This window comes from Pagrus pagrus, assembly GCF_965226575.1.
Source record: "Pagrus pagrus genome assembly, chromosome: 6".
Classification (NCBI taxonomy): domain Eukaryota; kingdom Metazoa; phylum Chordata; class Actinopteri; order Spariformes; family Sparidae; genus Pagrus; species Pagrus pagrus.
The window spans coordinates 23,670,608-23,694,014 of record NC_140190.1 but is presented as its reverse complement, the minus strand read 5'-3'; the positions used below and the strand labels follow the sequence as shown (position 1 = coordinate 23,694,014).

At 40.1% G+C, this 23,407-nt stretch overlaps 2 protein-coding genes across 5 annotated transcripts; one reads left to right on the top strand and one right to left on the bottom strand.

Annotated features, from left to right (window-relative positions):
• Window positions 1-207: 207 nt before the first annotated feature.
• Window positions 208-17,603, bottom strand: tdrd5 (tudor domain containing 5). 4 transcript variants are annotated; one of them, XM_084354392.1, is made up of 18 exons: window positions 17,287-17,601; window positions 15,591-15,834; window positions 15,228-15,439; window positions 13,400-13,706; window positions 12,080-12,219; window positions 11,815-11,898; window positions 11,621-11,677; window positions 11,087-11,249; window positions 10,441-10,598; window positions 9,383-9,588; window positions 8,762-8,971; window positions 8,584-8,650; window positions 8,017-8,217; window positions 7,114-7,233; window positions 5,424-5,489; window positions 4,848-5,024; window positions 4,560-4,722; window positions 208-822 (listed from the first exon to the last, which is right to left on the bottom strand). In XM_084354392.1, the coding sequence occupies exons 2-18, from the start codon at window positions 15,832-15,834 to the stop codon at window positions 764-766; spliced, it is 2,634 nt and encodes an 877-aa protein (XP_084210518.1). In that variant the 5' UTR covers window positions 17,287-17,601; the 3' UTR covers window positions 208-763. The 4 variants fall into 4 exon arrangements, with proteins under 4 accessions (XP_084210518.1, XP_084210519.1, XP_084210520.1 ...); XM_084354393.1 differs by having other exon boundaries at window positions 5,442-5,489; XM_084354394.1 differs by lacking the exon at window positions 5,424-5,489.
• Window positions 17,604-19,358: 1,755 nt separating this feature from the next.
• nphs2 (NPHS2 stomatin family member, podocin) lies at window positions 19,359-23,403 on the top strand. Its single transcript, XM_084355968.1, has 7 exons — window positions 19,359-19,683; window positions 19,963-20,066; window positions 20,257-20,329; window positions 20,570-20,652; window positions 21,339-21,598; window positions 22,008-22,089; window positions 22,966-23,403. The coding sequence occupies exons 1-7, from the start codon at window positions 19,365-19,367 to the stop codon at window positions 23,173-23,175; spliced, it is 1,131 nt and encodes a 376-aa protein (XP_084212094.1). The 5' UTR covers window positions 19,359-19,364; the 3' UTR covers window positions 23,176-23,403.
• The last annotated feature ends 4 nt before the right edge of the window (window positions 23,404-23,407 follow it).

Here is a 23,407-nt window from a genome sequence, read left to right as displayed (position 1 = left end):
ATCAAATTTCATGGCAATCCATCCAAACTATTTATAGGAGTGTAATAATATTTCAGAAAATCGTAAAAAAGGCTTCATCTTTATGTAAAATGTGTATTTAAAACTGATCTAAACATTTATGCGACACATTGGATTGACAGAAGCAAAGAAGAAAACATCCACTACTTAGAATCATATTACACAAGTTACCACACCAACACCAAAATATTCTATCAAATAAAATGTATTATCCAAAATAAAATTACATTTGTCATGACATTTTTGTTTATTGTAACTTAAACTTCAACTCTGTTCTAACCACACTATGAATATATATATAAAGGGAATCAAACCATTTAACACATCACAGACATCCTGATGGCTTCTGAGAAAATAAAAACACTTTAAACGCACAAAGAAAAATTTTTTTTAACAAAAATAATTTACATTAAAAAAAAGATGGCCACCAATTTCCTGTAATTTCTTTTTTTTTTTTGTCTAACAAGACTAAACAGTTGGGAAAGTGCAACATTTACACTGATATCAAACTAACAATCAGAGCTCAACATACAATTCAAATCTGGAATACATTAAAATTACATGAAAATTAACTTCTAATAAAAATGCTTTGACCACTTTCCACTCAATCTAGTTTCATCAAGTAATTTCAAGATATCTTATGAGTTGTGTAGTTATCAAGGAATGAATATTGCTTTGTTTGTGTTTTGGCTCATTCAGGCGGATGATTTGGGATTTGGTTTGGGCTGGATGTGGGGGGCATGACCTACCTCACCCCAAACAGAGGAAACTTGATGCCAGAGTTTCGCAGATAGAGCGGTCCACCTGGACAACAGAAGAAAAAAAAACATGTTATCTATATAAAAAAATCACCACCATCACTGAACGAATCAGTAGCTTTTAGCGGTGCAGCTCCTCACTGGTGGCGGAGGTTTAAGGCTACTTCCTCTTTAAAAGCATCTTAAAAGAACGTGAAAGACACAGACACAATCATGATCTGGTAAGTCGATCTTAAGCTGCTGCTGACCTATTAACCTTATGTGTAGTGCTTCTATCAGCTAGTTTTGTACTGAACTGAATGTAGCTTGGACTAACAACAAACTCAACTGAAGATAGTCAGAATGGGCTTGCCAGGTTTGGGAGTTTGCTGTCGATGAAGTAGGAGGGGGACATGCCATGTCGTGGGATATTTTGAGATTCAAGTGCATTTTTCAGTGATTTGGCTTTTCGCTCTGATTGTTGAGCTGTTGTTGTCATTTGTGGTGGAGAGGGTGGTGCTATGTATAGGACTAGTGTGGGTTGAGGTGTTTCAGCTGGTGTTCTCACATATTATCACAATATTGTATGCATTTTGTTGATTATAGCCTTTTATTCGTGTATTATATTAATGACTGTGTTTTAGTTATGTATTTTACTCATGACAGCTTCCTATGTCTCAGTGTCTGTTTTTGATTGTGGTGTATGTGTGTGCTTGTGTATGTGTACGTATGGAAAACATATACAAATAAAGTTTGAGTGAAAATGATTTGTGATTCCCTCCTCTACCAGTCTAGTAAACATTACAATGTTAACACATTCATCATGAGTAGTTACATAAATAAACATTTTCCCTCAATACTTGAATAATAATAATAATCAGTTGCAATTCATCAAACAACTCCTTAATCAACCCTCATTATTTTATTCCTGCAACACATTACAAAGTCCCCTGTAGAACACCACCTAATTACTTCTCTTTTATCATTACCTGCATAAAACCTTATTAAGTCCCAGGCTGTCTCGCAATGCCACTGCCACATATATTTCAGGTTTGCTCGGTCGGACACGGCTCACGTCCGACAGTGATGCCAGGGTGAAATGAACACACCCGATTATTACAACAGGAAGGGCTTTAACCACTGGAGGTCAGCAAAAGGAAGATTTTCTGCTGGTGTTCAGTCTTAAAGCTTCCAAAATTTTCCAGAAATAATAATAACAATAATAATAATAAAAACCTAAACTGAAATAAATTATACCCTTGAAATCGTCATGTTCAGCTCTGTTCCAGACTGTGTATTCCACACAGTGTTTTCTCTAAGGAGCAGCTCAACAACACGTAGAGTGCTGACCCTTTAGTATGTAACAAATATGCTGAGCAAACACACTTGGCTGACGGTGCATCAAGTGAGGTACAAGAGAATTGCGACAAGGAACAAGTGCCGACTTTGCATTTGCGAGCGATTGTGTATATTCTTTTGTTTTTATTTGAGTCACATTTCTGCAATGTCAGTTTTCTGAGGGAAGCTCAGGGTACGCTGGCAGACAAAATACAAAGAGGAGACGGAAGTGTGAAGGAAAAGAGCTACTATTTACCAGAGGGAATATTGTCAGCAGACTGTCAAATTGTGCTGCCTGTATGTGGACACACACACACACACACACACACACACACACACACACACACACACACACACACACACACACACACACACACACACACACACACACACACACACACACACACACACACACACACACACACACACACACACACACACACACACACACACACACACACACACACACACCTTATCGGTCATGTACCAATTCTTGCTTCCATCTTGTGTTTTTATCTGTATTTGTGCAGCTGTGTAAAGCACTTAGTAACGCTACAAAAAGCGATTTGTGGATAAATCTGCCTTGACCCACTTTGTTTTGCCTTTTTCCATTAACGCTGTGCACATAGGAGCATGCTGGAGCATCAGTGTATTGATAGCAGGACAAATGCAATGCAATGAAAGCAGCTTGTTGGGTCAAATAGCTCTGGTAACAGGTCTAATTGAATCTGTGTCAGGTTCTCTGTGCAGGTACATCCACCACTGCACGCAGCAGGTCGGAAATCAATACGTCCTCTCTGCGTCCACAGACACGGTCTAAATTCATTGAAGGCTTCTCTCTCTCTCTGTACATAGGCATGTTAATGAAGGCCACTGTATAATCATGTTAGAAAATGAGAGTTTGTGTGCTAAGAGACGAGCCTTTGTGGGCACAATAGGACTTTTGTTTGAGGGCGTTATCTTTGTACAATTTGGAGTAAACGATAACTACTCTTACCCCTGGTTTCCATCGGGCACCTGTCTATGATGTAACGTGCGGCTTCATTTTGCTCCATCCTCCACGCGACTGCATATCCCACCAAGAGCGTTACAGAATCTGAGCGTGCTGCCGGCTGATACAGTAGACTTCCTGAGATTTTGCTTATTTTGTCACAGTCTCCTTGGTTTTTGTGCTTCTACCATGGGTAAGTAGGCTACATACTTAAAGGTAAATAAATGTTCGATGTAGGGAGGTGAAACATGATCCTGAAATGGTACCGGGTGTTTTATTTTGAAAATTGACCGGATTCACTTTGTTGTTCCTGTGTGTGACTTCCTGCCCGGCACAATCTGCTCTGTTTAGCTTGAGGCGACTGCGGTCCATCTTCGCTAAAAAATAGACTCGCCGCATATCCTCCACGGAGCAGAGCGGAGAGCCGCTTCCAGGACGCTGCTGATATGTGCCATGGTGCAGCTGGTGGAAACATAAGCATTGACTAGAACGGCCACAATCAGCTCCGGCGACTGTATCACGGCCATGACAGTCCTGGTGGAATCGAATGGTTAATAATGAGTTAAGCTCTATGTGATGACTTGTAAAAATCAAATGTTTATATTTTCATATGCAAGAACTTGTTTTGGTTAAAGGGTAACTCCACCAATTTTACAAGGGTGTCTACAGGTCTTTGTTCTACTGCATATGTGAAAAAGTAGTAAAAAGCCTTTTGTGGCTCCAGAGCAAGCTGCATGTTGTTTTGATAAATTGCCTCGAGTGATGTCACTCAGTTGCAATGTGGGTAATGTAGGCGCTAGGTTTTGGAAACAGTCCACTTTCTCCGTCTGTACTTGCCCTTATTAAGGCCTCTCTCGCAAAAATATGTAGCCGTGTTTGTTCTGTTATTATGATTCAATAGCCATGAGATAACAAAGGCTTTTTAACTCATCACCCTCTTGAGTTCCTCAGATCTCTTCCCTCCAATAACACTGTTAGACTCTTTATAGACAGTTTGAAAAAATGAAAAAGATCAAAATTGATACAGCAGAATGAGAATATCGCCTTTATTATTCCACGTGTTCTTCCTTTTCAAAACCTACATTACCCACAAGGCACTTTAGCCACTGAGAGACATCACTGCAGGCAATTTATCAGACTTTACAATACTCTTTTTTAAGATATGCAGTAATACTCCCCAAGACCTGTAAATACACTTTAATGTGTATGATTGGAGTTACCCTTAAAATTGATCTATGATCTACTTGAAGTTAACACTGGCACAGGATTATAGTGCCATACAATAGTACATAATAATAAAACAAACCCCAATGTTGTCGCTCATGAAACTGAACTGATTGATCTAAAAAAAGGAGGAAAAATGGGTTCATTTTTATGAATCTGTTGCATGTTGCACTGGATTCTTTAGCTCATGACCCATGTGCACATTGTGTACTCCACTCAAAAAGTTTAAATTGGGATGTGTGTATATGTACCCTTGCCCACTTCAGGGGTGTGAAGGCTCAGGGTCCTCAGGATTAGAGGTGGGCTGACCAACAATGGGGCAGACACCTTGGGCCGGAGACACTCCTCCACTGGTGTCGGACAGCAGGAGCTGAAATTAATGCTGGATGGGGTTGGTGGAGTCATGCTCAGTGTCTAAGAACAGAACACATTTTTGAAAAACAGCTATCAATTACTTTTCTGTACTTAAAGCGATTTACAAAAAACAAATCAACAGTGATTTTGCTTCCATAAAACAAAACAGAATTTTTTTTTCTCACTTTAAGCTCAGCTTTACAGGGAGTTGGTGTCTGGATCACATCTGGGTGTGCGAGAGGGCTGGAGGTGGGACTGGAATGGTTGGTGGGAGATGATTTGTTGGTCAGGGCCCGGCCCAATTCAGTACTGCTGAGGGTTTGGTTATGTAACTGCCCATTGAACAGGTTGGGATCCCTTCTCTGAACAAGACACAACAATAAATAAACAAGACTTCAGGAGAGTTTGTTCATGCTATTGTTTTTTGTTTTTGTAAAACATGAAATCTTTTTCCACCTACAGCACCGTCTGCCATTAACTATTTCACCCCATGTATCCTTTATTTGAATTAGGAGCAAAGCAGTTTCAATCAGCAATCCAATTATCCATATTTACTGTTGGAGTGTACACCAATAAACTTAAATAAACCAATTAATTTAACCTATCCCCACTGACACTATAAGATTTCTGCGTAATCTTTTAATTTACCACTTCATGCTCAATTTTTACCAGCATGGTGAAGCGTTGCACAGTAACCGGAAGCATCTAAGTTTTGCTAATGTGTGAAATGAAGGCAGAAGGTCAGGTTCAGGTGGTCATACCTGGATGTGACAGATTACCTCATTGTCCTCAATACATTCCAGGGCAGGCACTTCTTCTTCTTCAACCTGAGACACCAACAAAACGTCTGGTTCCCTCATATCCATATTTACTTAGCAAATATATGTACAGTCATCCTGAGTTGTTTCACTTGTTCATTAACCAACACACACTACATCCATATAACATTGTATGTCATATTGCACATTCGGTAAAATGATATATTGTTAGTGATTTCAGCTGGTAGCATTTTAAAAATGAACATAAAAGGCCTGCCCCCTAATTGCATCAGATTTAAGACCATGTTAACTCAGATATTGTCCTAACAACTGACGGGGTTTCCTGAAATATCCAAATGAATGGCTGCCTCCATTACCATCAGAAGCCAATATTCCTTGCAAAGGTCACACTTTCATTGTTGCTACTTTTTAGACCTTCATTTAAAATACAAACTGTATAGATAAACAATAAAAGAGATACTGTGAGGACATAGCTACTTGGTTAATAATATGTGATTAATAATTCAGGATTATCCGAGCTCAGAGCAGGATGTTGAAATGTTGGGTTGAAAAAAAAAAAAGTAAAAGGTCCTGCATTTTTTCTTGCATGCTGGATAGCAGAAGATATGCAAGGTATAATGTTAAGGAGCAAGCAGAACAGGCTGATAAAAGCCTGTTTAAATTTGCTCAGAGGTTTAAAAAAAAAATCCTCAGCTGGGCACACATTTTATATACAGCAAGGCTCAAGTTAGCTTTAAGAGTTTGATATTTACCTGCTGGGATCCATCTTTAATATCAGCACCATGTTGATCAATTTCTCCCATCAGAGGATTTTTTTTGGAGTAGCAGGAGAAAGACACACTGCCACTCCACCTGGTCTGTGTAATTTTTCTGATATCTAATTTCAGAACTAGTGGCACATTATTAACTTACTATAAACAAACAGTATCTCTACAACTTTAAAACAAAACTAGTAAAGGTCAACTGGCAACTCATTTCGACTCATTTCATGCTTTCTTTCCTTTATCATTTAATCGTTCTGCCATTGTTGTTTAGTCTAGTTGCAACTGTATATTTGTATTTATCATTTTAAGAACTTTTAATCAATATGCAAAATAAGTCAAGGCGTTTTTTAATGCTGTCACAGACGTAACACAGTAAAATCTCTTATCCTTTCCATTCACTTAAACAGCCATCCACTCATTAGCATGAGAGAGGCACAATCTTGTAATCCAATATCCATTAAACAGCTCACTGATTGGCTGTCATCTTATTTATTGGCCAACAACAAGCTTTGACCTTCCAAACGGTGTGACTATACATTAAGTAGCAATGGATTGCAACCCCCCTTTCTGCAAGCGGGTGTGTGTGTGTATGTGTGTGTGCAGTTCTGCAGTTGGCCTGCAGCACTGACAGTATGGCTGGTAAGATAAGAGCTATGGATGAACAGTGGACAGTAAAAGCTTTACAGCAACATTAAAAGATTGTGTGAGAAAGAGAAAGTGAGAGAGAGAGGCAGAGAGGAGACAAAGAGGATGCACTCAGACATTAAGCTGCAAATCCACAACAAATAACCAAGTAACCCAGCACAGACACTAATGTTGTGTTTGGCTGTACTGGAACCTCGAAGAATTTTACTGGACCAGCAGCTGCTCTCTTTCCATATGTGTGTGTGTCAGTGTGTGTGTAGTACCTTCGGTGAAGTCGACATGGACTGTTCAATGGTGTCTGCTGTGGCTCCCTCTTCTACCTCTGGCAGGTCAACCATTCCCTTCCCCAGGTAGAGAGTCACTGGCCTGACCTTGACACAAAGCTAAAGATAGAAAAAGAAAGTTTACAGTGCAAGTTATTTAGAAGTCGATGTACAGTATAGATCAAGTATTTATTTATATATATATAAAAATACACATATTAAAAATAAAAATAATAATATTAATAATAATAATAAAAAGAAGGAATCAGAATCAATTCACAGCTCAGTAACAAACAAGACCAGCTGACAAACGCACATCTCAGCATTCAACAGCTTAAACTCTGTGATGAACTAAATAAATATGGTCAGTCTGTTTTACTTGGCTGTTGCCATGGTTATTAATGACCAGAACAGTATTCAAATGCATTATTTTTGTTTGTTTTTTTGTTTTGTTGGAATAGAAAGGAGAAGTTGCTTCGGCTATACCAAAATTGGGGTGATAGACTGATAAAGCAAGAAACGTGGCACATCTATGGCGTCCAATTGGTCTCAAAACCAGCGCACAGCCCTCCTGTTTTACCTTCAAAACCCTGCCCCTGGTCGGCCTCTTTGACAACGATGACCCTCCTCGGAGTTACTTTTTTAACTTATGTTATTAATACTCTTTATTATCAAATACCTGTCTGATGCAATGATTTAGAATAGTTGCCTACAGTAGAGGTGACGAGGTGTGCTGATATATCTTAATATATTTCAAAAGACACCTGTCTGCCAATCAAAAACTAGCATTTATCATGACCATGTTAACAAATAAGTGTGTGTTTGTGTGTGTGTGTGTGTGTGTGTGTGTGTGTGTGTGTGTGTGTGTGTGTGTGTGTGTGTGTGTGTGTGTGTGTCTCTCACTGCTGCACTGGCTGTAGTGCTGCAGGCTGTCCCGAGGCCCTGGCTCAGCAGGACTGAGTGGATGTAGATGTCCTTTTCAGTCTGTGTATCACACAGGAAGATCTGAAGGACATCTCCGATGTAACAATCCAAAGCGCCCACCAGGGTGCGGCCGGCACACAGCTTCTGGAAAGAGGACGTTGCCTCAGCAGTCCAACTGTCCTGCAAGAGGAAAACCACAACACTTTTATTCATAAAACTTCACGTAAACAGAACATTTTGTAGCATCTGCAGTTGACAGTTTGAATTAAGTCACGTACATGTATTCACATACAAGACTGTTTTAAAACAATACAGCACCCAACCATTGTTTTGTGCTTTTGTTTCCTTATAGAGCATATGAACATAAACAATCATGAGATGGGCTAGAAAAAAAGCGAAATAATCAAGCACTGATGGTGATTTTACTAATAAACTGTCAAGTACACAATAAAGCTGACCATTATTGTATTAACAGGAAGTTAGTGCAGGCCAGGAAGATTTGTCATGAAGCTGTGAATATAGTTTCAGATACGCTATCAGACTCACAGTGGTGGGTTTAATTCCAGCAAGTGATGCTGGAACAGCTTGCGCAGGAAGAGCTGAATAACATGACCTGAGAAACAGAGAGATGAACTGTAGAGAGCTCCACAAAACACAGACACTGTTCAGCTTAGCAGCAATACTGGTAGTTGGCTTGTTCAACCACTTATAAAGATGCCCCTACTTGAGGAACTTGAGGTTGGTGCTCTGTACCACGGTCACGTCGCCAAAATCGACGTAGTACACCTCGACCTGTGTGGGGCTGATGATCTGATGGATGACCACCCGGTAGAACCACACTCCTTTGGGCGACACGCAGCAGACCTGACCACGTCGGACAAACCGCTCAGGGAGACGGTAGCGCACTGACACTTCAGGACAGGTGTAGCATAGTCTATATGGAGGAGACATATGAGAAACAAGATGTTATTGCTTATAGAGAATCATGCATGTCGAGACGGTAAATCATGTGATGTTTTTCACCGTAGTTTTTCGTTTTCTTAATCATTTTTTCGATTATACTTCAAACAATTCCAACAGATGTTGTGTTTTGGTTCACATAATGAAGAACCCCAATTTTAGAAATGCATCAATATTTTAACTGCCCATCAGATAGAGTTATATGGTTTGACAAAGAGAGAGAGTGTCCCAGGCATGATGAAATGGTTAATGAAGCACATTATGTATTTTATTACTGTTTGTACTGCACTTCCAAAGGAACCTCTAATAATACAGCTGGCACAATAGATACATGAAGTGTGATTATATCATGTTTTGACTGAACTACCACCAACATGTCCACCACCTCATCTCAATCATCATGTCCTCCATAGCTCGGGCCTCCTCACTCTCGCTGAAGCGGATGTGGAAATGTCCAGGGGACTCCACCTGCTCCACCAGGACTTCTACCAGCTCTCGGGCACCGTGGCGTGTCGGCTGTTTGAGACGTTGACTCTGCAGGGCGTCCAGGGGCACTGCAGGGCTGCAATGCACCTGAATGGCAGGGTAGATCTACAGCGAGACACATAAAAAGCAAAGTTAGACTGGTAAGCAGTACACAGCAATGTAACTCTATATTCTAGGGGTGTCAAGATTCTCCAAACCCATGATTCAATTTGACTTTCGATTTCGAGTTCATCATTTAATTCCATTTTTCTGTTAACACATTTTTTTCTTTCATCAATGATGCCTACGCCATTGTTAGACTATCACATCTGGATTTGTAAAAAAAAAAAAAAATCAACAGACTATTGATTTTATGTCCTGACAATTGTCATTTACATTTTCAAATTCTTCAAAAGTGAGAGGTGCAGGTTAGGGTTAGGCATGTTCAATTAACCAAACAGACCTTCATTTGAGGATTCAGCAATTTAGACAAAAGACAGAAATTCAGTTTGTTACAAAGTTTGGTTTCTTGAATCCAAAACAATTAACCTCTGGTGCCAGCTGTGTTCCAGTGAATCATCTTTGTGCACACAGGATAAGTGTCTGGAAGTGCAGCTGCAAAAATGCTAGTAAGCTAGTCTCACAAAAAAAAAAAAACATCTAGCTTGTTTGCATGCCTTTTTTTGGTAGGACGTTGTCTGACGTGCTAAAGTAGGCAGGGGTGAAGAGTGAAAAAATACTGAGAAACTAGCCAAAAACTCAATTTTCCATTTTGGATCTATGTCGTGACACCCCCACTATACCCAGTATTATTCTACAGCACTTCTACTAAGTATTGACAGGTTTCAGGGTTTACAAATATGTACCCGTTACACAAGGTGCACTGATAATGGGGCAGTGACATCAGCTTATTAATTGCAGTGAACATTAATGATTTGCACTGATGCTCTAATTAACAAAAAACTTTATGTCGCTCACCATTTCCTGGGTCTTGGAATTGTTACTTGTCACTAGCTCCTCATTCTTGTCATCTGTTGTGACATCCTCACAGTCATCTTCTTCCAGCTTGCCTTCCCAAGGAGACTCTCCATACTTGAAGTAGCAGCCTTCATCAAAACTGTCAGTTTCCTTTGAATCTACGAAATAAGAAGAATACATTTTTACTGCTTAGTTGAAAGCCACTGTTCCACAAGACTGCCTTGTTACATCATATCACACACAGCACCATTTAATTACAAATGGGTCATTGATTAAAACAGTATTGATTCTAGAGACAATCACAGACTGGTGTTCTTGTGAGACACAGTGGTGGATAAATAACTACAGGAAGAGGAAAGGAAACACTCAAATCAAATCTCAAGGACACCCCCGTGAACATAACATTTATATTTACAGCAACATTTGGTCCAACCAACGAATTAATTGTCAATGTCCACCGTTTTTCAGTCAACTTATTAAAAATGAAATGTCAAACTCTGATGATGCAAATGAAAAGCAAATAATTTTACCAGTAAAATAGTTCCAACATTGTATATCAAACTTCCATGAAGTACCTACTGTTACACCCAATTAAGTAATTAGGATGATATTGACTGCTGGTATATGAACATATGCACATACACACCTGATTGCGTAATGTCACTGTCCTGTATGTCTGTGACTATCCAGTGTTGCCCACTGTCATGCCCTGCAGGTTTCAGGTGGATGGTGTCATTCATGGCGCTGACCAGTTCATTGACACTGAAAAAGCCACTCTCTCGCAGCGGCAAGTCCTCGCCAAAAAGCCTCTGAGGAGCAAAGAAAAAGATGTGACGTTGTCACCACAGATATTTTATTACAACCCAGCTCCTACTCTATTGCACTGGAACAGCTTTGTCCCCAAACTGCTTGCTTTCTGACAATAATTAAGGACAGGTAGGTTAAATGTGAATGAGTTACTATCTAGATCAGTAAGGTGCTCAAGAAAAACTGGAAACAAAATCAAAATAATGAAACCAAAGCTTTTATTTAGCTGGATCTGGAAAGAATGAATCCAGTTTGTCAGATGTATGAGCTCTTAGCTCTTAACCCCATGCCTATTTTATCTCAACTCTCATGTGAGACCATGAAGATGAACAGGAGCGCTGCATGACTTTTTTTTATTTATTTATTTTTTTACCTTGTACTCGGCAGGGAGATCACGCACCAATAATCCACCGCTGGTCTGACCTACAACCTGCAGAGTCACACACATATGAAGGGTTTCATTACAACACTTGAAACCATGTGTCTTGTTATGAAAGCACATTAGCGTCTTGTGATCACTCCTTGTGAGACTTAGACATCTGCTTAAAAACTAGCAGGGAGTGTGACCTTTCGTAGTTTGTCCTTCAGCTCCTGACTGATGGTGCCAGCGATTCCATTCTCTAAGATTTGCTGGCGAAGCTCCTCCTCCAGCTGATGTAGAATTTAAGTAGAAAGACCAAAGATAAGTGTACTTAAAATAATGAAACAAAAACAACACGTCTTTTGTTACTTATATAATAATAATTGTACACACATTGGTCTCTTTTTCCCTCATTTCTAAGCAAGCAGACAAACGTGTGGGTACGTTTTCTGATTTTTAATGAGAACAAACCTTGAGGACGCGTTTCTGAAAGGGCTGACCTTCCTGGCAGAGCTCTTGGTCCACTTCCTGGTTTTTCTCAAACATTTCTGGTTTCTTACAGACAGTTGTTGACTCGTTTTGGGCAGGGCCCACAGTAGATGTTTCTTTAGCTGGAGTTAACCACAAGAGGTATTTCAAAAATCAATTAACAACAAAGCCACAGAATATGAGAAGCCCCTGCATAAAGAGAATCATTTTAAGTTACAGGGTATAAAAGCAAGTTAAATTTAAGACTTTTTAAGACCTTTTTAATGCCACTTGGAATGGAAATTAAGACCGAGATGGACATTTTCACTGAATTTTAGACCTTTTAAGATCCACAGGGGCCCTGAGCTAGTTAGATGTAATAACTAGGGCTGCCAAAGTTAACACCATAATAACGGACTAACTCAAATTCCACTGTACATTTTTTTGAGGCATGATTAACACACGCATGTTATGACCCTCAGCCCGCCCCGTAGTTTGGGAAATTAGAAGCGATGTAAAAGTAATGTTGTGGTTGGAAAGCAGAAACAAACCTCCTTGACCAAAAGTGGATAAAGAAAAGGGTCTTTTGAATGGCAAGTTCAGCTTCAAAGGCCTGCCAGATGGTTCTCTCGACAAGAACAAAGTTATTTTCATTTACTGGCGATGTGAACTGAGTTACCACCGGAGTAAGTCGAGTCTCAAATAGCTTGCTAGCCAATCACACAGCTGATGCAGAGAGCCCTCAACCCCCACGCCAAAGGCAGACCAAGCTGTATAGTTTGCAATGAAGATACCTGGACAACTCTACATGAGAGAACAATGGCTAAATGGGTGTCTACAGCTTGCAGGCCGACTAACATTGTTTAGTTTACCTTTACAAGTATAATGATGGACACTACGTTGTGTCCGTATTACTAAGGAATGTAACATTCAGGTCAATATGCCCATCTGTTGGTGATTGTTGGACTTGAGTTTGCCATTAAATGTTTTCAGCATATTTTTTGAGCATGCAGTAGCTTTGAGGTTATTCTGGAGAATATTCTGGACAGTATCAGTCATTGTTTTGGATTGTTGCAAGAAAAATAAACAATATCGCAAGTTAACTGTGGACAATCATGTGATAAATCACGATTAAATATTTTAATCGATTGACAGCCTTAGTAATAATCCCTTTAACATTTAACCAGTCCATGCATGGGGCAGATTAAATAGCTATCCAATTTCAAAAGGGACAAAGACTCTGGATATGGATTGCTTTTTGAGACACACTTAAGTAGGATCAGTGAGTAAACTCATGGATTCACCACCTCTCTTATAACAAACCTGGGGGTACTGTTGGTGTCTGAGCTCTGGTATCTGGCACTTTGGACACTGCCTGGTCAGGTCTAGGTGAGACCGGCTTTATGGGTACCGTCTTCTTTGGTAAGATGAAAGGTCTGATCAGCTGCCTGGGTAGCATATGTTCCCTCAGATACACAACTGAGCCCAGCCTAGTCTGCTGGATGAGGACCAGGTCCGCCGCTGCCTGCAGCATCTCTCCAGTGGAGTAGAAGCCATAGTCGTAGACACGCAGTGGGTGGCCATAGCAGCGCAGGTAGCAGCGCTCCACGTCAGACAACCGGAGTGGACCCTGGGAGAACGGCTACATTATTACTTGAAACTAGACAACATTTTGCAGTAAGAGAACTGAGGATTTTGTTAGAAAAACATAAAACAAAACAAAAAAAATCACAGAACAGTCAGTCGGGCTTCTACTAGGGCTGTAACGATTCATCGAGTTACTCGATTACAAAAATTGGTCGAGGCAAAAACTCTGCCTCGAAGCGTCGTTACATTCCTATGACGCGCAGGGATCTTGAATGTTCCACAAGGACCTTTGTTAATACTACTGCGTAAAGTGCCGTACACGGACACGGAGAGCCCTCTCCGTCGCCGGAGAGCCTGACGGAGAGCCTCTCCGTACTCTCCGGGCGCGGAGTGTCCGTCACTTCTCCAGTTCTCCAGCAGCCCGGGGGGGATTGCATTGCGTATCCGCCACCACGACGGAGAACTGCGAAGGCTCGAGATGACATGCCAGAGCAGAATCAGTTTGTGCGCGTTTAAAAAACGTAGATATGATATCTGCTTTACAGACAGTTGAGACCGACGTGACATGTTCTCTCTCTCTGTCTGTCTGTAAGTGTGTGTGCACGTGTGTTTGTTTACTGTACGTCGGTCCGGAGCTCCTCCCTTCGTAAAACAGAGCGGAGGAGAATTGTAGATGTGCGACGATGAAGAAATTAATAATTAAATGAACACGGTCCGGACCGGTTCTATAGGAAAAGTGACCTTAAATGACTTCTGTTGTGATTTGGTGCTATGTATAACATAAAATTATATATAACACAGCATGCGTGCACACACATAGGTTGCTAGGTTACCATAGCAAATAGGCCTATCCCAGAGATTATATATTATTTGTTAGTAGGTGGTTAGAAGGTGCAATCCCTTTTTGTAATGTTGTATAAGACAACACTAAGGCAAAATGGCCGTTACTATTTAAGTTTGTATTGATTCATAGTGTTACATGTTATACATGTTTTACAGTAAGTTGAAACTGTATTGTTATTTAATTGTTTGCACTTGCACTAAATGTGTAAATTGCAATAAAGTTTTAGAGCCAAATGTTGGAGTTGTAAGAAATACCTCTGTTTTTTAAAGAAATAAAAGCCAAATGGTTGATCATTTTACAGCCACATCATTTTCGTCATGCATTATTTGTTTTGGTTGTTTAAAAATGCAAAAAAAAAATATATATATATACACGATTAATCGATTAATCGATCGATAAAGTGCTAGATTAATCGATTCCAAAAAGAATCGATAGCTACAGCCCTAGCTTCTACAGTATGTGTTTGAATAGTGCACTGCAGATAAAAAAGGAAATCTTCAGAATTGCTCATTTTGGTCATGTTTGACGCATTTCAAGACGAAGAAGGGCTGGCTATCAAAAGTCTGATTCTAATCCTTGAATGCTTTCAATCAAACAGCAGAAAAACTTAAACAGACCCAAGCAGTACACCTCATTATTGAAGATAAACACAAGCCTTTGGGGAGAAATAACAAATGCTAAAATACCTGTTTACAAAAAGACCTCACACAAAAGTCATACCTGGGAGAGCAGTGTGCGAAGTTGTGCCCTCAGCTGGGCAGGGAGAACCAGAGGAGGACCTCCTCTTCTGGGAAGGACCACAGAAGGCAGCTGGTAGCGGGAGCAGGGTGAGAAGGAGCCGACACCTCTATTCCTGACCTTTTTGTTGGTCTTAGATATGCGCTGATTAGCAACTAGTTCCTCTATGTTTCGGGTGGTCATGTCGCTAACGGCTGCGATGGCGGACATGTAACAGAGAATGAAGCAGAACATGAGCGGACTCATGACTCAAACGTTACTTTGCTTTAGTTATTTTTTCCTCGTTACTTAATCGAAACAGTATTGAGGCACAAATGCAAGCTCAAATCAAAGAGGGGACTCTACCCTTTAAGAATATGGTGCCATCTGTTCGGAAGTTAATAGACACCACGTCAGGCATCTCCTTCACCATATCCATGATGTTCCTGAAGCCCAAGTGTTTCAGGGGCATGGGATGCCCCAACATGCCCTCATAGTCTCGCCTGAGCTGGGTAGGCTCCAAGCCCAGCTTAGAAGAAACGAGCAAAGAACGAACATCCTTCTTCAGCTTTGACAAAACCTCTTCCTGGTTCATCTGGCCTGCTGACATCTGGACAACAGTAAGGGACAAAACATACTGTAGATCTTAACACAAACCATGTGGTTGGATCAGTAGTGGAGGACAGCAGTATCAAATTCTTAGACTCAGTGTGACACCTATGATTAAGTGTAAGTATATTACCTCAAGTACTGTACTTAAGTATGATTTTGAGGTTTGTGTACTTTCCTTGAGTATTTCCATTTTCTGCAACTTTATACTTCCACTTGACAACATTTTAAAGGCAAGTATTTAACTTTTAACAATGTGTCGACCAATATTATAAATTGATTTTTAGCTATCAAGGAGACCGATAACTGGAGTCGATATACATTTGCAGTAAAAATAAAAATCTTAGTGTCAAAGCTGAAAATAACCAGTGATGGAATGTAACTAACTACAATTTACTCAAGTGCGGAACAATTTTGAAGTACTTGTGATAATTCAATTTTCTGCTACTTAATACTTCCACTCCTCTATATTTAATTGCTAACTTTAGTTACTATCTACTTTGCAGATTCAGATTATTCAGTGTCGATGGGCTATCACTTGTGCTGTGTAACCAATCAGATAGTGTTGAGTGCCGGACATCAAGTAAGACCGCAGTGGTGACTGCAGACTGAGAAAGGATGCTGCACGATGCCAAAGTACTGCATTTCTAAATTAATTTATTTAAATCGGCAATCAGACACAAAAAACACAGATACTGATAAATGGAAAAATGCTGAATATCAGCCCCAATATATATATTTCACTTGATTGTTTATTCTGACATCTGATTTTTTTTTTTTTTTACTTTTGAGAAACTTTACTTCTGAGAATTTTACGATTACTTTTCACACTAAGTACATTTAATATCAGATACTTCCAAGACTTTTACACAAGTTGTACTTGTATGGGTGACCTTTCACTTTTACCAAAGTAATATTTTAACACGATAGCTTTACTTGTTCTCCAGTATAACTTCTGGATAATTCTGTCTGCTGCCAACTCAAGAAAATGTCTTGGATCATTTTGTCTTATGGTAGAAATTTGCACCAAGATTAATCTTTTTTTTAGAAACCTTTTTAAAAATGATAAATAAATGGATGAACATGTCAGGAGAAGATGGCAGCTGAGAATATGACGAATCCAGCTGTGGCCATCTTTAACCCACTTGTCTCTGAGTGTCATGATCAGATATATGGTCAGTACATGTCCAATAACCCTTCTCTAAGTAACACGTGCACATCTTAAACAGAGGTTAAAGCTACCTAGCAAGTGCTCTCTGTGCTCTCCGCCACTTCAGCTACATTAGCAAAAGTTGAGCTAGCCTCCACCATGGCAGGTTCAGCATTGACTCCAGTCAGTCAGGTGCCCTCGTTGCACTTTTAAACACTCGAATTAATTAATTAAGTGTTTTTAAATGCAGACACGGAGCACAACAGTCTTGATAAAATCGTCCTCGAAGTACAGTGGACATACCGTTATTGTCGTCAGTATCTTAGCCGCATCCTCCCTCGATGTCTGGGCGTTTAGTGACCTCCACACCTGCAGCTAGCTGAGCACCGAGCACGTTGCTGGGGCACAACTGTACAAACAGCTTCAGCAAAGGAAAAGTTATATTCTACAAAACCTCGACTCAAATACAGCCCAGAACAAATACAGAGAGCAGACGGTTTGTTGAGGCTGGGTTTCTGGCTAACTTAAAATAACATGTCGCATTAACTGAGTCGCGCAGTGGCGTCACGGTCGCAGCAACGCCAACACAGACCGTTAATTACAGAAGCTATGGAAGACCAGCTCTGCCAGGTGGAGAGGAACACTGATGGAGACCAGCCTGTGAAGTCTACATTAAAAATACATGGGTACACAAATAACAATTTCATGGTGAGTTATAATCACGGGATGGGAAGTCAAAATTATGAGATTAAAAAGTTAAATTATGAGATAAGAGTCATAATTATGAAATAAAAAGTTGAAATTATGAAATGAAAAGTTAAATTATGAGATAAAAGTCATAATTATGAAATAAAAAGTTGAAATTATGAAATGAAAAGTTAAATTATGAGATAAAAGTCATAATTATCAAATAAAAAGTCAACATAAAGTTGAAATTACACATTATTTCAATATTATTAGATAAATGTTGACTTTTTCTCATCTTTATGACTTTTTATTGCATTATTTTTATTATTAACCATGGCAATAGTTAAGTCATTAAGAGTAGTTTTCATTTTATTTTTTCCTTTAACTAGCGGAAGATGAGTAACTAGCTCAAAAGAAAAACAAGCAGGAACCTCATGGTACCGCGGCTAATTAAAATGATGTGTTAGAGCTGGTTGAAAGGACGAAAAATAACATTTCAGTATTGTCAGGCCTTGCTACGTCAACAGAACTCAACAGAAATGTAGGGTTATGGTAACTGTCCTCATAAATGTGACAAACCTTGGTTTACATCTATAACAACATTTGGAGTTTGGTTACGTTTTCGAGACAAATTATAATTTGAGTGGGTTTACATGTATACATGTGCATAAAGTGTACATCTTTCACATTATGTTTATATGCAAATAAGTAATATAAAAATAAAAAACATATGATTGATATATGGTTGAGACATTGTAAAATGAACATCCAGTGTCAAAAGGATTATGTTTCTTGCAGTATTTCACATTGAACTATCATTTACTCACTTTGATTCAAAGGCCATACATACTTACACACTTACCTTTTAGAGCATGGGCACCAGGAACTTGGTCCCCCATTCAGGGCTTACACTTCTTGATGAGAGGCCCCTTTACTTGGGTTTGCACACAATTGAACTTCCAATGCAGAAGAACATGTGGGCCACAGAATTAATCTTCAGTTTAATTAAGGACACACTAAGGAGGATACTGTGTGTGTCTTCTGTGAAAACAGAGAAATCAGCTCTTTTGGAAGAGAGAGGCCTGAGTCTGCACATTCCTGATGAAGACAAACTGTGACTCCCGCCTGAGTTCCTCTGACACATTTGTCCCAGTAGGAACTCTGAACACTGGACTACAAACCTCTCTGGATGGAACTGGTGTTACTGGGGAAGAAATGCAATCCCAACAAATGAACCCAGAGGCATAAAAAAATAGGGTTGTGGAGATTTTAATGCAATATGACTGCATGTTTTGTAGATGACGCGTACATGAGAACTTATCATTATAAATCCAGTATCTTGATATCTTTCTTATTATTATCTTTTCATTTTCTTTTATTTTTGTCACCTTTATGGCAGCAGACCCTGAATATCATGGTCATGAGGGTTCACTGACCTGAGATTATTTCAAAAACAGAGAGGGTGGTTTAAGTGGCACTCCCACTACTGCCCTCCCACAGTCAATTTACCATCTACGTATTCTGTGTGTTCATGACAGTAGACGGCAGCACGACTGACTCTAGTTACACAAGCCAAAAGAAGCCACTCGCAGTCGTAAAAGCCACAAAATTTCTCGTTCTTTTCTGTTTGCACCCAGGAATACCCTCCAGCAAAAACATCAGCTCGCCATCACTCCTATGTTCTTTACTGCAGGATGGAGAAGTCTTCCAGTGTCCAGCCCAGTCATTCTCCAAAATCCAGAATGACGCCCAGGAAGGAGAGGGAGAAGGGAGCCTTGTTGCCTCCCAAAGGCAAACGACAAAGACCGCCGAAGACAGGACGTGTCCCCCAGGCATCATCTGTGAGGAAAGAGAGGCTGCAGAAGGAGAAGCCAGAGACAAACGAGGCAAAGATGGAGCAGGAGACAGAGGTGAAGGTGAAATCCTCCACTGTGGTGGACATAGACAGCGTGAGAGAGGATGAGGTCAAGGAGGAGAACCTGGGGCTCCTGGAAGCAGCGGAGCAGGACGACGGTAAGAGGAAGAAACGAAAAGAAGAGATGAACTGTGTTGTGGGTTGTTTAGTTTTTAGTTCATTTTTTCTCAGGATAAATAGATGCATGATCCTGTGACCTGACGTTTCTTTTTTAATGTTGAAATTCTTCCAGCATTAATTGTGGAAAACAAATTACAGATGATGAAATAAATAATGCAGATTCAGAAATATGATGATACAAATACTGCATGTTTTGAGGGGAAATGCTCACTCATTATTACAGTTACAGACATCTTGGTTGGATATCTTCTTTACAGGTCTGAAGCGCAAGAACCTGGGAGTGTTTGAGTGGCTGCTGATGGTCTTCGTCTTGGCTCTGGTTCTTCTCTTCCTCCCTCTTTCCATCTGGTTCTGTGTCAAAGTACGAGCTACACCACAGACCAAACAGAAAAATGAACACTCAGACCATCAGGAGTCTCATGATGATCGAAATGCTTTTTCCACCTTAAATATGTTTTCAATATTTGGGGAATTTATTGTTTGTTGAAGATTTTAAACATGAAAATGTACAAAAGAATTGTATAAAATCCTGGACTGTCTACCCATCACAGGTTGTGAGGGAGCATGAGAGAGCTGTGATCTTCAGACTGGGTCACCTACTGCGTGGAAGACCCAGAGGACCAGGTTGTCACCGGTTACTGTAATCTTTTTTGCTCATGTGACAGCTGTGATTTAAAATGAGTTTTTTACATTTGTTTTACATTTCAGATGTGACAAAATATTTGACTTCACATTTTCTGAGGGTCTGTCTCAATGTTGAATTACTGTTTTTTTTGGTTGGCTAGTGGGCATACAGCTCCATGAACCATTTGGACAGCCCACAATTAGTTAAAATATTTTGGTCTTTCTCCCTCCTCTCTCCAGGCCTTCTTTTCTACCTCCCAGGCCTTGATGTGTGTCACAAGGTCGACATCCGACTGCAAATGCTGAAGGTTCCTCCTCACACGGTACAGAAGAATAAGCAAAACCACATCTGACATACTCACATTTGCTCACATTATGTAAAAATGACATAATGAACTGTATACTGTGTGTGCACTTTCTTTCCCTGAACACACAGTAAATCAAGGCAGAAGCTAACAATTACTTTCATCGTCAATCAATCTGACGCTTTTTTTTCTTGATGAATCGAAATGTCAGAAAATGGAAAAAAATAATATGAATTCCTTTTTTTTTGTGAGGTAAAATGCTTTTTTAAATGTGTAAGATCCCTAATATTTAATTGTTTTTGCACAATGTCAGCATGGTGGGCATAACAACAAAAGAGGAAGTCGGTCGATTCTAGAAACTTACGATTACTATTGCAGAAGCTCTGAGAGCCAAGTGAAAAAAATAAAAACAAAATATCAATATCATATCATATCTAAAATACAATAGATGCTTTCTCTTGGCCTGTGGTCCACCATTAAGGATAGAAATATAGGAACCCCTCATAAAACGTAATTGTCAGTGGCTGGTAAACTTCAACAGCCACTTTCACTGTGGTACCTTCACAGAGGTTTGGATTAAAGTAGGATTCTATCTTTATTACAGCGTGTGAAGTGTCCTCCATCCAATTAATTTACCAGATGGTGAGGACGATTTTATCGCATTGGACTGCTGACTGAAACTTTCCTCATACGTCTGTCCCCAGGTGGTTACAAAGGACTTGGTGAGGCCGGAGATGAGTGCAGTGTGTTATTACCAGATAGAGAACGTGGCTTTGTGCAGCGCAGCTCTGTCCAGTCTGACCACAGTGCTGCAGGCTCTGGTCCAGGCAGTCGTCCGAGACATTCTTGCCCAGCACACGTTCAGCCACATCCTGCTGCACAGGAGCAAGATCGGACAGAAGATACAAGCAGCTGTTGACTCTGTTGCTTGCCGCTGGGGCATCCGGGTGGAGAGAGCAGATATGTAAGACTTGTTGTAATGTATCTATCTGAGATTAACCTTCCTCAGCTGCATCTATTTAATTTAGTGAGTAACTACAAAGACTTAAAATCACAAAACAGCATTACATCCAATGGCAGCGATGCATTCTGGTCTACATTGCCTAACTGTGGGTGTAGACTTTGATTCTGAGGGCCTCAAAGCAAAACCTGATGCATAAAGCGGCAAAAGAGAATCTAGATGGTTTCTGAAGAAACATGTCAGCCCAAAAGAGAAAAAAAAGCTGAGTGCTTCTGAAAAATGCATCACTTTCTGTGAGGATTTTTCCTCTGCATGCAGTGACTTTTCCATGTTAAGAGTGAAGAGGAATGCAGAGATTTGTAGGGCGTTGTGATCTTCCTGCTGACGAGGCTGGTGTTTGATTTTCTGTCAGAGACGAGCTCAGTTTTCCTCTGGAGTTACAGCAGAGTCTGGCTGCAGAGGCCGAGGCCAAGAGACAACAGCAGGTCAGCAGAGTGAGTAACTACACCAGCTTTTCATAATCTGATGTCTTATATTCTATTGTTTGTTTGTTTTTTTTTAATGTTTATGGATCATCGAATTTCAGTTTTTGTCATCTAAACTACCTAACAAAACTGAAGCCTCTATATGTACTTGTAATGTTTTTATTATTTAGCTTAGGTGTTTCTTGTTTTATTTAGTAAATTATACCCTCATGTATCATGTTTTACTTTCCACTTCTGGTCTTTGTCTTTTTTCCCCACCCTTTTCTGTGCTTACTTGTATTTAGTTAGTTTATCAGCCCCTGTGTATTTAAGTCTGTGTGTTTTTCCTTCACTCTTCGTTGGTTCATCCGTGTTTGCTTCAGTAGTGTCGTCCGTGCTCCTGCTTTTGTTCTCTGTGGCTTCCTGGTTTGTTCTGTTTACGCTCTTTAGATTTCCTTGGATTCTACCTTGCCTGCAAGCTTTTTTGTCACCTGTCTTTTTATTTCCTGGATTTTGGACTTTGGCTTTGTTATTAGAGCTCACCTTTTGTTTTTTAACCTGCCTGCCTCTGTGTCTTATGTTTGGGTCCCTTTTTTGATAAACCTTAACCGAAAACTTGTTTAACTCTTTGTAATCCGAGTGGTAGTATGAAAGATAGTTGCTGACAGCAAAGACAGCCGGTGGCCAGTCTCCGTTCCAACGCCGTCCTCTGCTCAATGCACCATGCATTTCAAACCATTTTGCTATGTTTTTGCAGCCCAGTGTGTAGCTTTAGTTTAGCCTGCAATACAGTGGTTCTTTAGCTCTGCCAACTGACTTTCACTTCTGGCAGTCAGATTGTTTGTGCATTCTCAGCAGTATTTGTAGAGCAAACATGTTTCAAACAGCAGTTCCTCTCTCCTGTAGGCAAAGGCAGCAGAAGGGGAGAGAGATGCCTGGGAGGGGTTCAGGGCTTCCCTACGTCTCCTCCATCCCGCCCTGGTCCTTCCGCTGCCCCCAGATCTCCTCAACGTGACCCCTGACCTCTCATCCTTACCGCCCCCTCCTCCCCCGCCTGTGGAAGGAGACGGAGGCATGACCGAAGGAGATCCAGAGACAGACTCGCCAATGATGTGATGTTTGAATTTCCATGTTATTATTGTTGAAAGTAAACTGTTGAGTAATTATATTGAACACACAATGAGAGTGAGGGTAAGTCTGCAATTATCAGGTCCATGTGATTCAGATTATGTTAAAGAAAATTAACTTTAAGCCAATTTACTGTGTTTATTTATCAATAACACCTTAAGTTTAATTTAAAATATCAGTTCATAACAAATTTTCTTAGAGTGTTTGGGAATTTAAATGG

Coding starts and splice junctions, on each gene's coding strand:
- nphs2 (XM_084355968.1), top strand. CDS start 19,365: ATGGAGAAGTCTTCCAGTGTCCAGCCCAGTCATTCTCCAAAATCCAGA. Junction 21,599..22,007: donor CGGGTGGAGAGAGCAGATAT/GTAAGACTTGTT, acceptor ATTTTCTGTCAG/AGACGAGCTCAGTTTTCCTC. Junction 22,090..22,965: donor GACAACAGCAGGTCAGCAGA/GTGAGTAACTAC, acceptor TCTCTCCTGTAG/GCAAAGGCAGCAGAAGGGGA.
- tdrd5 (XM_084354392.1), bottom strand. CDS start 15,834: ATGTCAGCAGGCCAGATGAACCAGGAAGAGGTTTTGTCAAAGCTGAAG. Junction 7,234..8,016: donor GCACTACAGCCAGTGCAGCA/GTGAGAGACACA, acceptor TTCTATCTTTAG/CTTTGTGTCAAGGTCAGGCC. Junction 5,490..7,113: donor CCATGTCGACTTCACCGAAG/GTACTACACACA, acceptor TTGGTGTCTCAG/GTTGAAGAAGAAGAAGTGCC.